Source organism: Chrysochloris asiatica, unplaced genomic scaffold (genome assembly GCF_000296735.1).
Source record: "Chrysochloris asiatica unplaced genomic scaffold, ChrAsi1.0 scaffold00007, whole genome shotgun sequence".
Classification (NCBI taxonomy): domain Eukaryota; kingdom Metazoa; phylum Chordata; class Mammalia; order Afrosoricida; family Chrysochloridae; genus Chrysochloris; species Chrysochloris asiatica.
This window is the reverse complement of record NW_006408525.1, coordinates 39,334,313-39,356,187: the sequence shown is the minus strand read 5'-3', so window position 1 is coordinate 39,356,187 and position 21,875 is coordinate 39,334,313. Positions and strand designations below refer to the sequence as shown.

The following is a 21,875-nucleotide window of genomic DNA, read 5'->3' as shown; positions in this document are numbered from 1 at the left end:
AGTGTGGCAGCGGTAGTGAGGTTGGCCCAGGATCGGACATTGTTTCGTTCTGCTGTGCATGGGGTCGCTATGAGTCGGTTCCGACTCAATGTCACCTGACAACAACAACAACAACAACATAATAAGATCTAAGGAGCTCTGGTAGCATTGTGGTTATGAATTGGACGGCAAACCTCAAGGTCAGCAGTTTGAAAGTGCCAGCTGTTCCGCGGGAGGTCCATGCTATCACAGACATCCAAGTGATCGCTGGCCACAAACCTCATATTCTAAAGGAATTTATCTTAAAAGCATCCTACGTGTGTACAAGCAATTCTAAATAACCTATCACAGTCACGGATGTTGTTGTTGTTATGTGCCATCGAATCAGTTCCGACCCATAGCGACCCTGTACAGGGTTTCTGAGGCTATAAATCTTTATGGGAGCAGAAAGCCTCATCTTTCTCCCGCAGAACAGTGGTAATTTCGAACTGCTGACAATGAGATTAGCAGCCCGATTCGTAACCACTACGCTACCAGAGCTCCTTTCCTCCAAATCCCAGTTCTTCACGAGTACTGCTAAATGAGACAAAACTTTAGAAGCTCCTCCGACTTGCATTATTTATGGCTCTCCAGGGTTATCCAACAATGCTTACTTGTGCCAGAAAAGACAGCATCCCAGGAAAGTAGTCCCTGAGGCCCTAATTCTTATCAGTGAAGCTGCTGCTAAGAAAGCTCAATAGCAGAATCACAGTATCATCCAAGTTCATGGTCGTAACAACAATGGCAATAGTATCTAAGTACCAAGTTGTTGGGGACTGTGGGGCATCCACGTGGGAGGGCAGGGTCCAGTTCCTGGTCGTTGCTGGGGACTGTGGTGCATCCACGTGGGAGGGCAGGGTCCAGTTCCTGGCTGTTGCTGGGAACTGTGGTGCATCCACGTAGGAGAGCAGGGTTCAGTCATTGGAGACTTGGTGCTATGATGCTAAAGAGTTTTAGTGGAGCTCCCAGACTAAGACGCACAGGAAGAAAAGTGATCTACTTCCGAAACATCAGCCGTCAGCGTGAAAACTATGGATCACATAATCTGATTCCATTGTGTGTTGAGACCAACTCGATGACAGTCAGCAACATAGCCAAGCACCAATTTAAGTGCTGCTGTGTTGCTTGTAGGAGAAGCACTGAACTGCTAACCAAAAGGTCAGCTGTTCAAACCCACCAGCTGCTCCCTGGAAACACTATGCAAGGTCGCTATGAGAACCAACTTAACAGCACTTAACAACATCAACAGTAACTGCAAGGTCAGCAGTTCAAATCTATCAGCCATTCCTTGGAAACTCTACACAAGGTCACTATGAATCATAACCAACTCAACAACAACACATATAATTATCTCATTGAATCCTTATGATAATCTTGTAAGTTACGCACTATTATCCCTATTTCTCATATGAGAAAATGGAAGCTCAGATAGGTTAAGCTATTTATCCAAGGTTACACAGCTAGCAAATGTCGGAGACAGGATTTGAATCCAGGTCTACCTACACAGCCAGCACACTACCCACTGTGTTTTAAAGGGGAAAGCAATGAAATAGCTAAACTTTTCAGGGTGGCAATTCCCATCCTGGAATGCATACTAGAATCACTAGGGAGCTTTTTAAAAACGCCAAGACCAAGGCTGCTTTCCCAGAGATGGTGATTAATAATAATTTGCTTGGATTGGGACCTGGACATGAATAAGTATTCAAGCTCTCCCATTTGGGTGAACTTGGAGAGCCACCATTCCAGGGGAGAGAGGGTAAGGGACCCATTGTGCTTGTCACCCTTGCAACAAATCAGTCTCTTTCTGAAGTGCCTTAAGAAGAATATGAATTTAATGTGTCCCTTCCCTCATGCAAAAAACAAACAAAAAACAGATAGCCAGGCCTTTCTTCCGCTCATCATTGGGTGGGTTCAGACCATCAAGTTTTTGGATCTTGGCCATATGCTTACCACTTGCCCAGCCAGGAACACCTAAAGAAACACTAATGAAGACTTAACTTCCAATAGTTCTTTTCAAATTCTTCATGCAAATCTGTGTCCTATTTGTTTCATTTCATCTGCCTCCTAAGAACTCAAAAGGGTTAGGGGTTGGGACTGCCGAAGTTGTACGTAGAGGTCTGCCTCTGCAAGGAGGAGGCTGATGCCTATGGTTCCATCATTTGGTGAGGGTCAAAAGAATTGGGGTTTCTGAGAGAGATTATTAACCACACCCTACAGGTTCTGGATATAATGAGAAATACACAGGGTTTCACATGAAATATAAAAACTAAACACAGCATTGTTATTGTTGGGTACCATCAAGTCAATTCTAGCTCATGATAGCCCCATAGGGTTTTCTTGGCTTCTTGTTGTTGTTGTTGTGAAGTGCCGTCAAGTTGGTTCCAACCCATAGCGACCCTGTATAGGGTTTCCGAGGAGCAGCTAGTGAGCTTGAACCACCGACCTTGCAGTTCAAATAGCTTTGCAGTCTGGCGCATGAACCCACAGCGCCACACCAGGACTCTGACTCTCTGTCTCTCTGTCTCTCTGTCTCTCTGTCTCTCTGTCTCTCTCTCTCTCTCTCTCTCTCTCTATATATATATATATATATATATAAAGTGGAGGAGGGTTGGAGAAGAAGAGGAAGCTCCCCAGCGAGATGGACTGGCACAGTGGTAGCAGCAATGATGGAGAGGCTAGTGCAGGACCGGGAAGTGTGAGCATTAGTCGGTACCAACTCAGTGATGGCACCTAACAACAACAACTAATTTTAAATATCATTGAACAATTATTCAATTCTTAGCACTCCCCACAACTTACAAAACAAAGCATTTGTTCATTTCTGTTACCTGCCTGGCCCACAAAAGCATTTGAATCTGTGGTTCAGGTAAGAGAACTTGCCTCTTCTGACCACATTCATTCCTAAATATGAGCAGGTAACCTTGTCAAAGGTGCCAGAAGGCCACTTCTCTAGGAACACGGGTCAGATGGGCCTCTGCTGGGACCCAAGACCGACTGAGCTGAGATGGCCAGGCCATTTCAACCAAACCTGATGACCCCAGGCCCAGAAGGAGACACAAGTGGATTTCTTCTGAGTCCTCACCACATGTAGGACCTATAGCCAATGTCCCCCTTGCCTCACCCTCACCTCAAGCTGGACTTCAGCCCAGGACTTAGAGCTGTTTTCTGGTAGGAAAGGACATGCAATAACCTGATAGCATCAAATTACAACCAAGCTGTGGATACCAAACGCTACAGAATGTTTCCTCATCACCCAGGGGGAGAGAGGTGGAAGGGGGGAGGGTGGGTGGGCGGGGAGTTCTGCTCTTCAAATAATGCCAGAAAAGATTTTCCAGACAGGGGAGCCTCAGCTAGGGGGAGAACAAGGTGTTGTTTTAAGTCTGGGTGGGAACTGGGTCTGGGATGGGGTTTGGGATGGGGAAGAGAGTCAGGCCCCCTCGCCCATGCCTCAGGCCAAGCAGAGCATGCTCACTCCACATGGGGTGAAAACAGAGCTCCAGGAGACACTGCCTCATCCCATCAGCTGAGCCAGGCAGCTGGGCCAGGAAAGGGAAGGGGAGACAGGAGGGGGCCTGGGGCCTCAGGGAGATAGAAACAGAGTTCCAGGTACTGTTTGTCCTGCCCCGTTGTGAAAACAGTGGGTGAGGAGGAGCTGGGGGTCCAGAGAGACCCCAACCCCCTTAACTCGCCTGCGCCCCAGTCTGGGCCTGGTTTCCCTTCCCTCAGCAGTGTGTCAGGCACAGAGGACTCTCACAGGGAACCTCTGTGGAGACGGAGGAGGGCAAGTGCTTACTCTGAGGCAAAAGGCCTTTCAGGCTAAGCTCACCCTCAGACACTCCAGGAAAAAAAGAGACTGGCAGCCAGCCCCACCCCACAGGGACCACGTCAAGTCACAACATTGGTGTGACATCCCGTCCTCAAAGGTGCACAAGCATAGGACGGCTGCAACCCTGCGTCAGAGCAACTCGACAGCATTTAACAACGACAACATGTGGGAGACTCAGGGTGGATTCCCGGCCAGCGTGCCAATGTGCAGCCACCCCGTCTGTCAGTGGAGGGCCTGCAGGTTACTAGGAAGCTGAATGGTTTCAGGGGAGCTCCCAGTATCAGACAAACCTGGTGATCATCCCCAAATCAGCCAATGAAAACCCTATGGATAGCAAAACCAACAATCCTGTCCCCCCAAAACCCCACATTGTCATGGAATCAGCTCTTCTTCAGGGCATTCTCTGGTCCCCTGCCAGTCCTTCCCATCCTGGGTCATGCCCCTTTAGTTTCCTTTAGGAGTAAACACTGGCTTTATTTGTCCTACTAGAGGCCAAATGCAAGACTAAATCCTGGACTCTCACCCAGACAGCTAACAGAAAGCTCAGGCCAGCACCAGCTCCCAAGCCCAGTAAGTAGCTGACTGGAGAGTCAAGTTGATTCTGCACCTCCAAAGCCATTCGATCTTTCCGCCTTCTTTAAAGAATTAAATAGCACAGATGTCATTTTGAGGACTCAAGTGTACCCGACTCAAGCCATGGTATTGTCAATCATCTTCTACGCTTGCGTAAGCTGGACAAAAGAAGAACTGATGGCTTTGAATTGTGGTATTGTCGAAGAACATTAAACATTGACCGAAGAATGAACAGCTCAGTCTTGGAAGACGTACAGCCAGAATGTTCCTTCGAAATGAGGCTGATGAGACTTTGTCTCTCATACTCTGGACATATTGTCAGGAAGGACCAGTCCCTGGAGAAGGACAGCATGCTTGATAAAATGGAAGGTCAGTGAAAAAGAGGAAGACCCCCAACAACGTGGATCAACAAAGTGGCTGCAGTAATGAGCTCAAGCGTACCATTTGTGAGGTTAGCCTAGGACCGGGCAGTGTTTTGTTCTGTTGTGCATAGGGTCGCTATGAGTTAGAACCGACTCGATGGCACCTAACAACATCCACCAGGCAAAAAAGATCTTTGGTGGTACAAAAACTTAAGTGCTTGACAACTAACCAAAAAGTTGGTGGTTCAAACCCACTCAGAGGCACCTCAGTAGACAGGCCTCATAAGCCTTTAAAAGAAAGGTCACAGCCTTGACAACACTGTGGAGCAGCTCCGCTCTGTACACACAGGGCCACCATGAGCCAGAACCGGCTCCACAACAACTAGTAACAACAGTGCAAAAAAATACTTCCAGGGCTCACTGGCTTTCTCCAGGCTTTCGTGGCCCACAGGCATCTGACACATCTCCACCACCTCCAAGCTCACCACATCCAGGACCTACAGCCAACATCCCCTCGTGCCTGGATTCCTCCCCCAGCAGCACCTCTGCCTTTCCTCCACCCCATCCCCTAGCATCTTCTCCTGACCCAACGCTCCCCAGAATCAGAACAGAAACCTCTGTATTCTTGAACCAAAGGAAATGAAGTCATTTAGAGAGAGAGAGAGAGAAGCACCAACCCCCCTAAGAGATGAAGACACCAGCCCACGGCACCCAGTTCTCCTGACTGCCGGACATAAACCATGGAGTGCCTGAAGCTGGTCACGTGTAAAGTTCTCCAGGGGGCAGGCCTAAGGGACTCCAGGTTCAACCCTGAAGGACCAACATCTCCTCTTCACCACCATGCTATGGGTCAGAATCTACTCGATGGCACTTAACAACAACAAAAACAACCAGTCACAATGTGCAAGAATGTTCCAGTTTCTAGGTAGCTGCAAATATTCTGCCAAACTCGCTTGCAAAAGGGAGTACGTTTCTGATAGCACACAGCTGGGGGTCAGAGTTCAGAGAGGCTGAGCAGCAGGGAAAACTCAGGCCCAGATTTCAAAATCCATCACAGACGTTCATCAGAAAGGGGTAACCAATAGTGAAACCCACCTAGGAGTCCCTTAGATACAGGCTCCATCTAAAATATTTATTTTAATGTTTTATTGAAACAAATAATACCAGTTCATTGTCAGGAGATAAAAAGTAGAAAACTCACCCCAAACCCATCCCTCCCATCCCCAGAGGCAATTGCTACTCAACTTTGTTACCTTTTGTTGTCTCATTTAAGATATTGTCTGAGAATGCTTATTTTTCACAAAATACATCCTACCCTTCTGTATCTGCTTTTCCACTGATAAGTCTTCCTCCACCAGTAAATACGTCTCATTTGAATGGCTCCTCAGAATCCCTTTGAATGGATAAATTCTACTTGGTTTAAGCAGTCCTCGCTCACTGGACACCAAGGTTGTAGTCAATTATTTTCAAAATCTAAGCCTACAGTGTAAACAACCTTTTACAGCACTTGACTGGTGTTTTCTTAAGACTTAACACTTAGAAGGGAAATTAATGCATCAGCCCTGTGGTCCATGCTAGCAATTTGCCCTTGTCTCCCTATGGTGGCTCTGAAGGAGACATGGTGGCGCAATGGTTAAGCACTCCGCTGTCGACCTAAAAGTTGGCAGTCTGAAGGGACCCAGTGGCTCGGCAGGAGAAAGACCTGGCTTCTATAATGGTGACAGCTTAGTCACACCTACCAGGTAGTTCTATTCGATTACATGGGGTCACCATGCTCTTTCAGAATTGAGGTCTTTGTGGGGAAAATGTCCCAGAGCAGGTCAGAGCCAAGCTGGGGGCTGAACGTCAGAGAGAGGCAGAGGAAGCTATAGTGCATCGACTTCAACTTTGGCAGAAGGTCTGGCTTGATCCTGACAAGCTGTGTGACCACAGGCAAGTTCCTGAACCTCTCTGAGCATCTACTGCCCACCTTGCACTATTGTAGGAGTGAGCCACGTACATGTAAAACACTGTGCACAGGTGAGCACTACATATTTTTCCAATATATGGAATGATAGAAGACTCCCATGCCCCAGCCTGGGTTCAGCACTCACAATGGGAGACCCCTGAGCCTCAGTGGAGACCCTCACCTTGGCGAGTTTGCCACAGTCCAGTGAAGGGACCCATGCTTCCTGCCAGCTCACACTTCTGAGCCCACGGACCGTTGTCACCTGAAACACACAAAGAAACACCGCATCATTAACAGGCTGCTGGTTCACCCACTTTCCCTCTGGACCCTTATTCCTGAGTACAAGGAGGCTGCTTAGAAGGACTTGTTATAGCAAATATCACCTCTCCTTTTGAGGGACTACCCTATATCTGTGGACTTCCCCTGCTCCAAGCCAGCCCTGTCTGCAGTCTCTCGCCTTCTGTTCCTTTGCTTTTTTAGGCAGTTTTTGCAATCCTGTTACAACTGTCATCATAATCACCCAGTGACTATATTTACTGAGCACCTACTATACACCCAGTGCCTCACTTACACCATCTTCACAATCCCCTAAAATGCTACAAAGCAGATTTCATTAGAGCTCTAGCTTACATATCAGAAAACATGGGTTCAGTAAGTTAGAGCCAGGCTTTCTACTTCAAGAGGTCAAGTACCTTTCCCAACAGCAGAGTAAGAGTTCAAACCCAGCGTTCTATGTGACCTGAACTATTGCCCTCTACTCAGACATGGGCCCGAGATCCACTGTGCACACATGAGCCCTTTGAAAATTAGTTGTCGTCTAGTCAACACTGACTCCTGGGGACCCCAGGTGTGTCAGAGCAGCACTGTGCTCTTTATGGTTTGCAGTGACTGACTTTTCTGAAATAGTTTGCCAGGACTTTCTTCTGAGCTACCTCTGGGTAGAGTCAAACCTCCATGTGTCAGCTAGCAGCCAAGCATGTAAACCGTAGAGTCCTTTGAAGAGAGACACTGGTTCAGTTCCACAAAGGCCACTTGGCCAGGAGATGGGACTAGTACCTGGGATGGGAGGATGGTAAAGAAGGCATCTGCCAACTTGAAACGACCACGTAGTCTCTCAAAGTCAGTCACTCATTAGCAATAAAAGCAAAACCTGTCCATAGACAACGAGCCAGGAAGGAGTCTGCTCTCTGTGCAAACCTTCCTAGGGGCTCAGCCTTGGAGGCCCCAGTGGGCAGATGCTCAGGATTCACTCCAGTAAATACTAATGGGACCCCAAGTCCAAAGCAAGTCCCCTGCCCAGTTAAAGGCTATTGGTTGACCAGATGCTCATCTTGGGAGGCATATGCAAAGTTACCCATCAGATTATAACTAGGCTGCTGGCTTCACTGCTTTACCCATAAACCACAGTAATGTGTTTTCTTTTGCTGTGCGGTCCACTTGGTCCTTGATCTGGCCCACCACACTGTCCATCTCCTGGAGACTTGCAGCATACAGCTTTCTAGCGGGCAGGTCAGCTGATGGCCTCGTCACAGATAAGGGCACGTGCATGTGGGCCAGGCCCACGTAGAGCAGGAAGGGTCTTCCGATGGCGCTGGAATGAGAGGGTCAAGAGGTAACTCAGTGCAAGGCTTTCAGATTTGTCCAGTACCCCCGGGGAGACCCCAACACCCTCCCATCCACAGTCACCCGACAGATCAGAACATATACACTTATGTACAGTGCCTCCCCAAATAAGGAAAGAATCTGGTTAGCCAGTTAAGAATGATAGCAGTAGTAACAATAATCCTTTTCCCCGCAGTCCTGGACTCCTAACCACCCCAGCTGCTCCTCACAAACCCTGTACAGATCGCTATGAATCAGAACCGACTCGATGACACTAAACACTAACAACACTGACTGAAGGGAGCCTTGGTGGAAAAACAGTTAAGCACTCAGCTGCTAACCAGAAGGTTGGTGGTTTGAACCCACCCTGCTGCTCCTGTCTGTAAAAATAACAGCTTAGAAAACAGGTCGCTGTAAGTCAGAATCAACTTGACAGCAAGTAACAACACAACATTTACTGTTATTGTTAAGTGCCGTCGAGTTGGTTCCAACTCATAGCAACCCTGTATAGGGTTTCCAAGGAGCCACTGGTGAGTCTGAACCACCAACCCTGCAGTTCAAACTGACTCTTTGGTGGAGTCATTATCCTATGGCATCAAACCAAGATTCCCTTATTAAACATGTTGTGTTAGTTAATCCTGATAATACCCCTTGTTCCATGCTTCAGATGAAAAATCAAGGTCTAGTTCACTCTGTTAGAGTAGAACTGCCCCGTGGCTTTCCCAAGATTGTCAATGTTTAAGGAAGCAGACTGCCTTATCTGGTAGATTTGAACCCCCGAACTTTCAGCTGGCAGCCGACCGCTTTAATCACTGTGCCACCAGGGGTCAGCTGCTGAGAGGGACGTAAGAATTTGCTGCATTTATGCACTTAGAAAATAACAAAGCAAAGCCCCTGCTCTTAACTGCTGTCCTCTGTAAAGTCAAAAGCAAATACATTTTATCCAGGTTTACATTTAACCCAGCACATCCATTCGCAGCCTCATCTCTGTTGAAAAGATGAATTTTGGGAATTCCAAGGAGAAATGTGAGCTCCAGAGAACATGTCAATCAAGTCTATGTTAGAGGTCCAGGGACCAGGCCAATTCTTCCTAATCCTAAAAATTCCACAAAGGCCCAGAATAAAGGGTTTGGAGGGAACCAGTCGCCTTCAAAAGCAAAGCCCCAGGCCCTTATCATCACTCAGAAAACTTTCGGTCTGAAGCCTAGTAACAGGACCAAAGGCCACAGGCCACACCCCTGGACAGAGTAAGTGTGGTGGGAGGTCTCAGTTAAATTGAACACAGAGAGGGGAATAAAGCACAGATCTTTTTATACCATTTAACTCAAAGATGAAGTCCCTGGGTAGTGCAAAAGCCACTCAACAGCTAACCAATAGGTTGGAGGTTGGCGTTCACCGAGCGGTCCTTGGAGAAAGATCTGGCAATCGAGTTCTGAAAAATCAGCTATTGGAAACCCTATGGAGCGCAGTTCTACTCTGACACATGAGTCACTGTGAGTCGAGTTTTTTCTTGATAACTCAGAGATTGGACTTTCAAATTGACCCAAGCATGCTCGGTAGAGGGCTTCCTGACTGGCCCTGGGCCTGAACTCAGTACATATATCCCAAGACGGGACCTCTGCCTGCCCCAATCTTCACCAGCAGCTCCTCCACACAGTTTATAGAGCTGTGTTATACAATGCCATCGCACCAGTCACCTGCGCTATTTAAATTCAAAGTAACCAAAATAAAATAAAAAGAAGTTTAAAAAGTCAGCGTCCCAAGTGCCCTGGTCCCATTTCAAATGTCCTGCAGCCACGTGGTTCGTGGCGACCATTCTGGTGAGCGCAGGTAGAGAACATTTCCATCACCACAGAAGGTTCTGTCAACAGTACTGCGTCAGGGTTCCTTCTCCCCAGGCTGCTGGCACACAGTTGTGTAGGATGTGCCCTGCACCAACATGGGGAAGTGAATGAGGGCTTACTGGCGTGACGCTGCAGGACGATGCACTAGACTGAAAGGTTGGTTTGAATCACAAGGTCCGCAGTTCAAACCTACCAGCTGCTTCAGGGTCGCTATGAGTTGGCAATGACTTAATGGCACTAACGGCAACAATTCCAGCCACATTGCACAGGCTAAACTGGTCACTCTGGGAGAGGTCAGTGCCCACCTTCAGAAAGGTCACTTTCAAGGATCCCTGATAGAGCTCTGTGGTTTGAATCCACTCAATGCCTCCTGGGGAGAAAGACGTGAAAATTTGCTTCCAGAAAGATTGTACTCCTAAAATAACAAATAAACCCATTGCTAGTGAGTTGATTTCAACTCATAATGACCCCACAGAACAAAGTAGACCTGCCCCCATAGGGTTCCCAAGAATGTAATGTTTACAGAAGCATACTGCCACATCTTTCTCTTGCAGAGGGGTTAATAGGTTCAAACCAGCAATCTTCCAGTTAGCAGGGGAGCACTTTAACCATTTTTTCAGTAAAGATTGTTGCTCAAGTTAAGTGTTTCCAAGTCAGTTCTGCTTCATAACAACCCTGTATAGGGTTTCTGAGGAGCGGCTGGTGAACTTGAACCACCGACCTTGCAGTTCAAACCAACCTTGCAGTCCAGCGCATTAACCCACAGCACCACACTGTTCTGTCACATAGGGTCATTCTGAGTTGAAAATCAACTCTACATTCCCCAACAACCACAGCTCCCTACTGCTGTTAGTATGTTGGAGCTGGCTCAAATTTTGCAAGTTGTGTAAGCCACCTGTTGCTGTTGTTCTTGTTATATGCCATCAAGTCAGTTCCAACTCACAACAACCAACAGAATGAAATACTGCCCGTCCTGCACCATCCTCCTGTCTTTCACTGTACCCCTGCATAGGTTTGAACTGCCAACTTTAGCAGTTTGAAATCAGTTTCATTTACATCAAATGCAATAAAAACACTGTAACCTGGCAACCACTCCCCATGGAAATTCAGTCATTGAACTCAGTACTATATATGGGTCATCTTATCGCCCATCCTTTGTCTCATCTCTCACATCCAGCCCTCCAACCACCGGCACCTACACATGGTTTCTCATACTCCCTGTCATGTCCACGGCAGAAGGCTGGAAGGGAGAGAGATGAGAGAGACAGCAGAGTGTTTGAGTCCCTGCTCAGGCTCCTAAGACCTGCATCCTAACCCCAGGGCTGTGGGTTTGTGTTTAACTTCATGGCTGGGGGATTCTGGACAATCACCTGTCATCTGTAAAGTGGGGATCATTATACCTCCCCACAGGGTTGTACTGTTGCTATTGTTAGGTGTTGTCGAGTCAGTTCTGAGTCTTAGCGAATCTACGCACAACAGAACAAAACACTGCCCAGTTCTGCATCACTCCCACAATCCTTTGAACCCACTGGTGCAGGCACTGTGTAAGCCCATTTTACTGAAGGTCTTCCTGTTGTCCACTGACCCTCTACTTTACCAAGCATAATGTCTTTCTCCAGGGACTGGTCCCGCCTGATAACACAACCAAAGTGTATACAGAAGGTCTCACCATTCTTCCTTCTAAGGAGTATTATTGTGTCTATACTTCTAAAACAGACTTGTTTGTTCTTCTGGCAGTCCACAGTGCTCATAGTAAATATTTAAGAAAATAGCAACTCGATGAGAGACAGATGAGGCTGTCTGCTCCCATAAATATTAACAGGCTCAGAAACCCTATGTAGGTTCACTGTAAGTCAGAATTAACCCAACAGCAGTGGGGCAGGTTAGGGTTATTGTTGTCAAGTCATTTCTGACCCATAGTGACCCTGTGTAGGGTTTCTAAGGAGCAGCTGGTGAGCTTGAACCACCAACCTTGCAGTTCAAACTGACTTTGCAGTCTGGCTCATTAACCCACAACACCACATCAGGTAGCCTTTTATTAATTTGTTGTTAAGTGCCGTCGAATCGATTCTGACCCTTAGTGACCCTGTACAGGGTTTCCGAGGCTGTAAATCTTTACGAGAGCAGAATGCCTCATTTTTCACCTGCGGAACAGCTGGTAGTTTCAAACTGCTGACCTTGCGGTTCACAGCCCGATTCATAACCACTACGCTACCAAAGCTCCTTTATTAATAACGGGCCACAAACACATTAGCAGTGCTTTGCCACCTGGGGGGTGGGAGTATGCCTGCTTCCTCAAATCCTGATACTAGACTACAGATTACTTCCGAGGGTCATCGGCCCCCCCAGGCCACCCCTTCATTATTCCATTTCCTCAGGCTCAGTGGAAAACAAAGGGGTGAGGTTGGGGGCTGGTGTGTGTGTATGTGTGTTTAAAATGCAGACTACAAGACACAGAACTCAAACTCATTGCCATCAAGTTGGTTCCAACACAGAGCGACCCCACAGCACGGAGCAGAACTGCCCCACTGGGTTTCCAAGGCTGCAATCTCTATGGGAGCAAACTGATATGTCGTCCTCCCTCGGAGCAGCTTGCGGGTTCAAACTTCGGACTTTACGTTTTGTAGCTGAGCACTTAACCACTGTACCACCAGGGTCTCTTGATAACAAGCTAGTATAATTCCAATTTTCTTGAAAGATATGTTTATGCATCTGCATAGAAGAAACTAGAACCTATTCGATCTATGAAAGGGGTTATCTGTGGGGCATGGGGTTTAGTCTGTTTGCTTATCTCTGTTTTCACAGATTTCTAATGGGAACAAGCATGTAGCACAAGTGGAGCGAGAAATAGAGAAGCACTTGTAACAAGGAAGATGCTGGAGGGAACATTCCAGGAACAAGAGGGCCGGTTGGGCATGGAGATGCACTTAAAGATTAAGACCGGGACCGCCAATCCTGGAGAAAACCAGAGGGTCTACAACAAAACCTCGAGGAACACCACTTCTCTGGAAGGGTTGGCAACCAACGCTAGGCTGGAGAGACCCAGGCCTGCAGGAGAAGCAGACCCTCGAGCAGGTGGCACCGGGTACCTGGTCCCCGCAGCTCCTGGCCCTCTGGCTACCCTGCAGTTGAATGAACAAAGGGCATTTCTGAGATGGGTCATTTTGAGAAGCACTAACCCCCACATGGGCCTGGTTCCCTTTGGTCTTCGCATTACAGATACAGACAACCTTCTTTAATTCAGACTGGGCTGTCAGTTTCCAGCTGAGAAACTTTCTGGGGTACATGGCAGTCTGTAGGGCCCCCAGAATCCTGAGGCCACCCAGGTCCTCTCAGCCTACTGTCCTTCCCTGTTGAATGTTCCTAATGGCAGCCTCCCCTCAGCCCCCATCCCAAGCCATGCCTTTCCTGCAGCCCTCACCCTCAAAGCTTCCCTAAAGCCACCCACAGTGACACCCAGTTTCTGTCCAGGTAATGGAAACATTTGGAAGCAGATAGTGATGGTTTAACAGTGCGGCAAATGTACTTAATGACCATATATTGTACATGGAAAAAAAATGTTGAGGAAGCAGTTGCTACTGTTACATATTTATTTGTTGTCGTTGATGCCCACTCATGTGACAGAGTGAAACAGCCCCCAGGAGGCTTTCCAGGTCATCATCCTTACAAGGCCTTTCTCCCTCAAAGCCACTGAGTGGCTTTGAACCACCAACCACTTGGTTCACAGCCAAGTGCTTAAGTTTTGCACCACCAAGGCTCCTACACATCGAGGTAACTTCAAAAGGTTCATGGGAAAATGGAATTGAACGACAATGGAACTTTTCTACAAAGCCTTGTAATTACCATAATTTAATATACATATAGATTTTTTTAAAGCCAACTCTAAGACAATGTGGATCATAACAAACTATGGATAACACTGGAAAGGATGGACATTCCAGAACACATAATTGTGCTCATAAGGAACCGGTATCTAGACCAAAAGGCAGTTATTTGAATAGAACAAGGGGATACTGAATGGTCTGAAATTTGCAAAGGTGTGTACCAGGGTTGTATCCCACATGTTCAATCTGTATGCTGAACAAATTATCCAAGAAACTGCATTATATGAAGAAGAACGTGGCACCAAGATTAGAGAAAGATTACTAACAACCTGCGATATGCAGATGACACAACTTTACTTGCTGGGGGTGAAGAGGACTTGAAATACTTACTGATTAAGATCAAAGACCACAGTAAGGATTGCACCTCAATATAAAGAAAACAAAAATCCTCCCAACTGGACCAATAAATTTGTTGTTGCTGTTGTTAAGTGCCTTCGAGTCGGTACCATAACAAGTGGAGAAAACTTCATTTTGCTTGGCTCTACAATTAACACTCATGGAAACAGCAGTCAAGAAATCAAATGACGTATTGCATTAGGTAAACCGGCTGCAAAAGACCTCTTTTGTTCAAGAGCAATGATGTCAGTTTGAGGACTAAGGTGAGCCTGACCCAAGCCATGGTATTTTCAATAGCCTGTTAGTCATGTGAAAGTTGGACAGTGACTAAGGAAGACCATAGAAGAATCATTGCCTTTGAGTTATGGTGGTGAAAGTACCATGGACTGCCAGAAGAACAAACACATCTGTGTTGGAAGAAGTACAGCCAGAGTGTTCCTTAGAAGCCAGGATGGCCAGACTTCTTCTCTTCTTTGGCTGTGTTGTCAGGAAGGCTCAATCCCTGGAAAAGGACAGCGTGCTTTATAAAGTGGAATGTCAACACAAAAGAGGAAGCTCCGTAATGAGTTGGACCGGCACACTGGCAGCAAAAATGGGTGCAAACAAAACAACAATTGTGAGATGGTGCAGGACTGGGCAATGTTTGTGCTGTTGTGCATGAGGTCACTACAAGTTGAAACTAACCCAATGGCAGGTAACAGCTGAGACACCTGGAGGCCCCAGGTCATGGTTACTTTGTCCTATCCCCACCACTCTCCAGCCCTTTCATTCATCTGGTCACACAGTGCAACCAGGCTTTGCATATCGGCCGGGAGTTACTCAAAGACAAGGGCAAGGCACAGACATCTTTGGGGCTGCACAAAGTCATTCACTCACTTATTCATTCATTTGAGGAACACATAGTGAGCTCTAACCAAGCCGTGGGCACTGCAGCTACAGTGATGAACTCTATAGCCAATGCTGCTCAACTCCTTCCAGTTTAACTCTAATGTGGAAACAAACCAAACTCACTGTTGTCAGTGGATTCCAACTCAGAGCAATCCTCTGTACAGTTTCCGAGACTGTAAATCTTTATGGGAACAGATGGCTTCATCTTTCTCCTGAGGAGTGGTAGTGAGTTTGAACCACTGACCTTGTGATTAGCAACCCATCGCCTTAACCACAGCACCATCAGGGTTCATGGGGAACAAGAGAGGGAAAACGCAGCTAAAAAATGAACCAGAGAAAAACAGTCTGGTAGTTCCTCAACATGCTAAGCATAGAGTTACCATGTTGTTGTTGGGTGTTGTTGTTAGGTGCCATCGAGTCGGTACCAACCCATAGCAACCTTATGCATAGCAGAAAGAAATACTGCCCGATCCTGGGCCAACCTCACTACTGTTGCCACGCTTGAGCCCATCAATGCTGCCACTTGGCCAATCCATCTCATTGGGGATCTTCCGCTTTTGCTCTGACCCTCCACCTTACCAAACATGATATCCTTCTCCAGCGATCAGTCCCTTCTGACAGTATGCCCAAAGCATGAGAGATGAAGTTTTGGGCCTCTAAGGAGCACTCTGGCTGCACTTCTTCCAAAACAGATCTATTGGTTCTTTTGGCAGCCACGGCACGTTCAATATTCTCCTCCTACACCATAACTCAAATGCATCAATTCTTCTATGGTCTTCCTTATTCACTGTCCAGCTTTCGCATGCATATGAGGTTATTGAAAATATCATGGCTTGGGTTAGTCCTCAAGCTGACATCTTTGCTCTTCAACACTTTAAAAAGGTCTTGTGCAGCAGATTTGCTTAATGCAATATGTCAGCTGATCTCTTGACTGCTGCTTCCATAAGTGTTGATAGTTCAAGAAAAATTAAGTCCTTGACAACTTCAATCTTTTCTCCATTGATAAGAAGGTTGTTTATTGGTCCAGTGATGAGGATTTTTGTTTTCTTGACATTGAGATGTAATTCATACCAAACGCTGTGCTCTTTGATCTTCATCTGTAAATGTTTTAAGTCTTCTTCACTTTCAGCAAGCAAGGTTGTATGATTTGCATATCACAGGTTGTTAATGAGTCTTCCTCCAATCCTCATGCCACGTTTTCCTTCATAGAACCCAGCTTCTTGGATTATTTGCTCAACATACAGGTTGAATAAGCATGGTGAAAGAAAACAACCTTGTCTCACACCTTTTTAAATTTTAAACCATTCAGTGTTCCCATGTTCTGTTAGAACAACTGTATTTTGGTCCAGGTACAGATTCCTTATGAGCACAATTAAGTGTTCCGGAATACTCATACTTCGCAATGTTGTCTATAGCTTGTCATGATCCACACAATCGAAAGCCTTTGCGTAGTCAATAAAGCATAAGTAAACATCTATCTGATATTCTTTGCTTTCAGCCAAGATCCAGCGGACATCAGCAATGATATCCCTCATTCCATGACCTCTTCTTGAACCTCTGGAAGTTCTCTGTCAATGGATGATTATAGCCATTTCTGTATTACCTTAGTAAAAGTTTACTCACATGGGATATCAAAGAGATTGTCCGATGAGTTCTGCATTCCATTGGGTCACCTCTCTTTGGAATGGGCACAAATACAAATCTCTTCCAATCAGTCAGCCAGATAGTTGTCTTCCAAATTTCTTGGCAGAGATGAGTGAGTGCCTCCTGTACTGCCTCACTTTCTTGAAAGATTTCAACTTTTATTCCATCAATTCCTGGTGCCTTGTTCTTTGCTAATTCCTTCAATGCACCTAGGACTTCCTCCTTCCATATCATTGGCTCTTGATCATACGCAACCTCTTGAAATGGTTGAACATTAACCATTTCCTTTGGGTACAGTGACTCTTTGTATTCCTTCCATCTCTCTGCATCATTCAATAATTTGCCCAGAGAATCTTTCAATAATGAAAGTCGCAGTTTGAATTTTTTCTTCAGTTCCCCCAGCTTGAGAAATGCTGAGCGTGTTCTTCCTTTTTGGTTTTCTGATTCCAGATCTTTGCACATTCTGTTGTAATATTTGGCTTTATCTTCTCGAGCTGGTCTTTGAAACTTTCTGTTCAGCTCTTGTACCTCATCATTTCTTCCATTTGCTTTAGCATCTCTACGCTGGAGAGCAAATTTCAGTGTCTCTTCTGACATTCATTTTGACCTTTTCCTTCTTTCTTGTCCTCTCAATGACCCTGCTGGTATTTAAAATACCCGGTGGCATAGCTTTCAGAATCACAGCAACTCACCAGCCACCACAGTACAACAAACTGACAGATGAGTGGTGGTGGTGTTGTGTAGAGTTATCATATTATTGTTGTTGGGTAGAGTTGCCATGTTGTTGTTGGGTGTGGGTAAGTTGCTCTGACTCATAGTCACTGTGCCAATCCATCTCATTGGCGGTCTTCTTCTTTTTCACTGATTCTCTTCTTTAACAAGGATTTCTTTCTTTCTCCAGGGACTGGTCCCTTCTAACAACATGTCCAAGGTACGTGAGACAAAGTCTCACCATCCCCACTTGCAAGGGACCATACTTCTTCTAACACAGATTTGGTTTGTTCTTCTGGAAGTCCATGGTGTTTTCAATGTGCTTCCCCAACACCAAAAATCAAATACATATTTAGTTGGGAACACCCTAAATATCCCTCAGTAGATGAATGGATAAACAAACTATGCTATATCCATACAATGGAATAGATTGTATCTGCAAAGAGAAACAGGAGCATCGTGGCTCTGTAAGATAAGTAAAGGACTGCGAACTACAAGGTCAGCAATTCGAGCCTACCAGCCACTCCAAGGGAGAAAGATGAGACTTTTTGCTCCCCCCAAAATTTACAGCCTCAAAAATCCTATACAGTGTGAATATGAGTCAGAACCAATTCGAGTGTATTTACAACAACAACAAAGAGAAATGAAGTTCTGATGTATGCCACAATATGGAATACTCTTGAAAACACAATACTGAATGAGATAAGTCAGTCACAAAAGGGCATTGAATTGTCATGTTGTTGCTGTTGGGTGGAGTTGCCATGTTGTTTCCATTGGGTAGAGTTGTCATGTTGTTGCTATTGCCGAGTTGCCATGTTGTTTCTGTTGGGTAGAGTTGCCATGTTGTTGCTGTCGGGTGGAGTTGCCATGTTGTTGCTGTCGGGTGGAGTTGCCATGTTGTTGCTGTCGGGTGGAGTTGCCATGTTGTTGTTGTTAGGTAGAGTTGCCATGTTGTTTCTGTTGGGTAGAGTTGCCATGTTGTTTCTGTTGGGTAGAGTTGCCATGCTATTGATATTGGGTAGGCTCATTTATATGAAGTGTCTAGGTTAGGCAAGTATACAGAGATCAAAGTTTCCTGTTAGTCACCAGAGGTGGGTGTGAGGTCAGGGAAAGGCAGAACAATGCTTAGGCAACACTGAGCTTCTGTTAAGGGTTATGGAAACATTTGGAAACTGTTCATGAGGATGTTTGAACAACATGATGAACATACTTAATGTCAGTGAACTGTACATGTTAAGTTTGTTGAAATGGTAAATATTTTGTTTGTTGTTGTTGTCAAGTGCTGTTGAGTTAGTTCTGACTAAGCAACCCTGTATAGGGTTTCCAAGGAGCAGCTAGTGGGTTTGAACTGCCGACCTGTGGTTTGAAGTCCAGTGCTGACCCTACAGCGCCACACAGAGAATTAGTTACAAATAGAGCAGGCGTGATGGATGGATGGAAAGTATAGGGTGTTATGGAAGTTGTAGCAGGAGACCCAAAACAAGCTTAGGATGAGGAGGGGAAGAGAGGGGTTCTTGAGAAGGTGAGACTTGAAGGGTGAGGACTCAGTAGGTTGGGCCATTCAACCAATGAGGTAGGAGGGGGAACCGCACTGATGAAGACTCTGAAGGAGGAAGGCCTGATTCTGTGGCTTTTCATTAGTTCCTTCATTTGTTCTTGTTCCTGCCTTCCAGGAGCTCTGAGAAAGGGTGACCTTGTATGTCACAGAACAAAAAGGTGGCCACATCCTTCGTCATTTCATGCTTGTGGGCACGGTTGAGTCTATTCATTTACTTACTGCTATTCATTCAGAGCACTCAAGCAGAAAGAAGAAGGAGTGAGGGGGTGGGAACGGGCTTGAAGATGCCAATGGAGCTGGGAGGTAACAGCTCTGGGGTAGAATCGCTTAGACAAGCAAGAGGGGGCAGCAGTGGTGGTGTGGGGGACCCAAACAAGAAGGAATCAAGGAGGTATTGGAGATCCTCGGAAGAAGTGCAGCCAGAATAGTCCTTAGAAGCCAGAATAATGAGACTTCATCTTTCATACTTTGGACATATTATCAGAAGGGACCAGTCTGGAGCCTGTGTTTTTGTGTGTGCCTCTAGGACCTGATTCTGAACAATAAATTGGCCATAACAGTTAACAGGTAACATGCAGACCTCATGTCTGTCCAAGAGGAACTGTGTCCCATAGAGTATTCAACAGCTTACTGTTCAGAACTAAATCACCAGGCCTTTCTTCTGATAAGTCTTTTTGTTATTGCTAAGTGCAGTCAAGGAGTTCTGGTGTGGCGCTGTGAGTTAATGCGCCAGACTGCAAAGCCATTTGTACTGCAAGGTCGGCGGTTCAAGCTCATCAGCTGTTCCTTAGGAACCCTATACAGGGTCGCTATGGGTCAGAATTGACTCGACGGCACTTTACAACAACAAGTGCAGTCAAGTTGGTTCTGACTCTTAGAGACCTTGTTTAGGGTGTCCAAGGAGCATCTGGTGGTTTTGAACTGCCAATCTTATGGCTAGTAGACCAATGTTTATCCAATAGCATCACACCAGGATTCCGTACTGATATACTTTTGAGTGGTCACAAACACCCAACCTTTTGGTTAGCAGTCAGGCAAGCTAAATGTTAACACTACCCATACGGCCTGACTTTTCCAGACGACTCTGATTTTAAATATCCTAAACCACCATACTTACTCAAACTGTACACTGAGCAAATAATCCAAGAAGATGGATTATGTAAAGAGTACGGTGGTATCCGGATTAGAGGAAGACTCATTAACAACCTGTGATATACAGATGATACAACCTTGCTTGCCGAAAGTGAAAAGGACTTCAAAAACTTACTGATGAAGATCTAAGACCACAGCCTTCAGTATGGGTTGCACCTCAATGTAAAGACAACAAAAATCCTCACAAATGGACCAGTATATAACAACATGATAAATGGAGAAAAGATTGAAGTTGTCAAAGACTTCATTTTGCTTGGATCAACTATCAGCACTCATGGAAGCAGCAGTCAAGAAATCAAATGACATATTGCATTAGGCAAATCGGCTGCACAACACCTCTTTAAAGTGTTCAAGAGCAAAGATGTCAATTTGAGGACTAAGTTGCGCCTGACTCAAGCCATCATATTTTCAATATCTTCATACGCATGTGAATAAGGAAGACCATAAAAGAGTTGATGCATTTGAGTTATGGTGTTGGGGAAATATGTTGTAAGTATCATAGACCATTAGAAGAACAAGTATAAACAGAATGCTCCTTAGAAGCCAGGATGGCCACATTTCCTCTCTCATACTTCGGATATATGATCAGGAGGGACCAGTTCCTGGAGAAGGACATCATGCTAGGCAAAGTGGAGGGTCAGTGATAAAGAGGAAGACCCCCAACAAGAAACATTGGCACAGTGGCAGCAGCAGTGGGCCCAAGCTTAGCAATGATTGTGAGGATGGCTCAAGACTGGGCAGTGTTTTGTTCTGTTGTGCATAAGGTCACTATGAGTCAGAACCAACTTGGTGGCTCCTAACAACAAACAGCAATGAACTACCACGGCCAATATTCACTCATCTGGGTTAAGAAAGGTGCAAGAGAGCTACCTGGTCAAGCAATTTGAAGAAAGACTTATTTGTGCGCATCCCAAAGAAACATGACCCAACAGAATTCAGAAATAGCCAACAATGTTACCACAGCCTACCTTGTTTTATTTTACTTTGTACATACTGTATTTTTTTTTAATTGAAGGAGTATTGCCACCCTGTATCGAACAACTCTGTCTACATTATTTTCCCAACATGTGCTTACTTGTTGTCTCTGTGTCATATGTTGTTAGTTCTCACAGTATTTCAAACTTTTCCATACCGCTATTTTACACTTAATAGACTGCTGTTGTTGTTAGGGACCATCAAACTTGTTCTCATCGTGACCTTATGCACAATAGAAGGAAACACTGTCCAGGCCTGCACCAACCTCACAATCGTTGCTACACTTGAGCCCACTGCTGTTGCCACTGTATCAATCCATCTTATTGGGGGTCTTCCTCTTTTTCATTGACCTTCCACTTTACCAAGCATGATGTCCTTCTCAAGGGACTGGTCCCTCCTGATAATACGTCCAAAGTATGAAAGACGAAGTCTCGTTATTCTGGCTTCTAAGGACTATTCTGGCTGCACATCTTCCAAAACAGATTTGTTTGTTCTTTTGGTGGTCCATGGAACTTTTAATATTCTCCTCCAACACCATAACTCAATTCCTCTAC

General features: G+C 45.7%; 1 protein-coding gene across 1 annotated transcript in view; it reads right to left on the bottom strand.

Moving 5' to 3' along the window:
• The window catches only part of ARSG (arylsulfatase G), a 94,839-nt gene that overhangs the window by 28,843 nt on the left and 44,121 nt on the right, over nucleotides 1-21,875 (bottom strand). The window contains exons 6-7 of the mRNA XM_006833736.1: nucleotides 8,122-8,318; nucleotides 6,909-6,989 (exon numbers count right to left, since the gene is read on the bottom strand). Of these exons, the coding sequence (XP_006833799.1) occupies nucleotides 6,909-6,989; nucleotides 8,122-8,318 (278 nt within the window). The remainder of the gene's footprint in view (nucleotides 1-6,908; nucleotides 6,990-8,121; nucleotides 8,319-21,875) is intronic.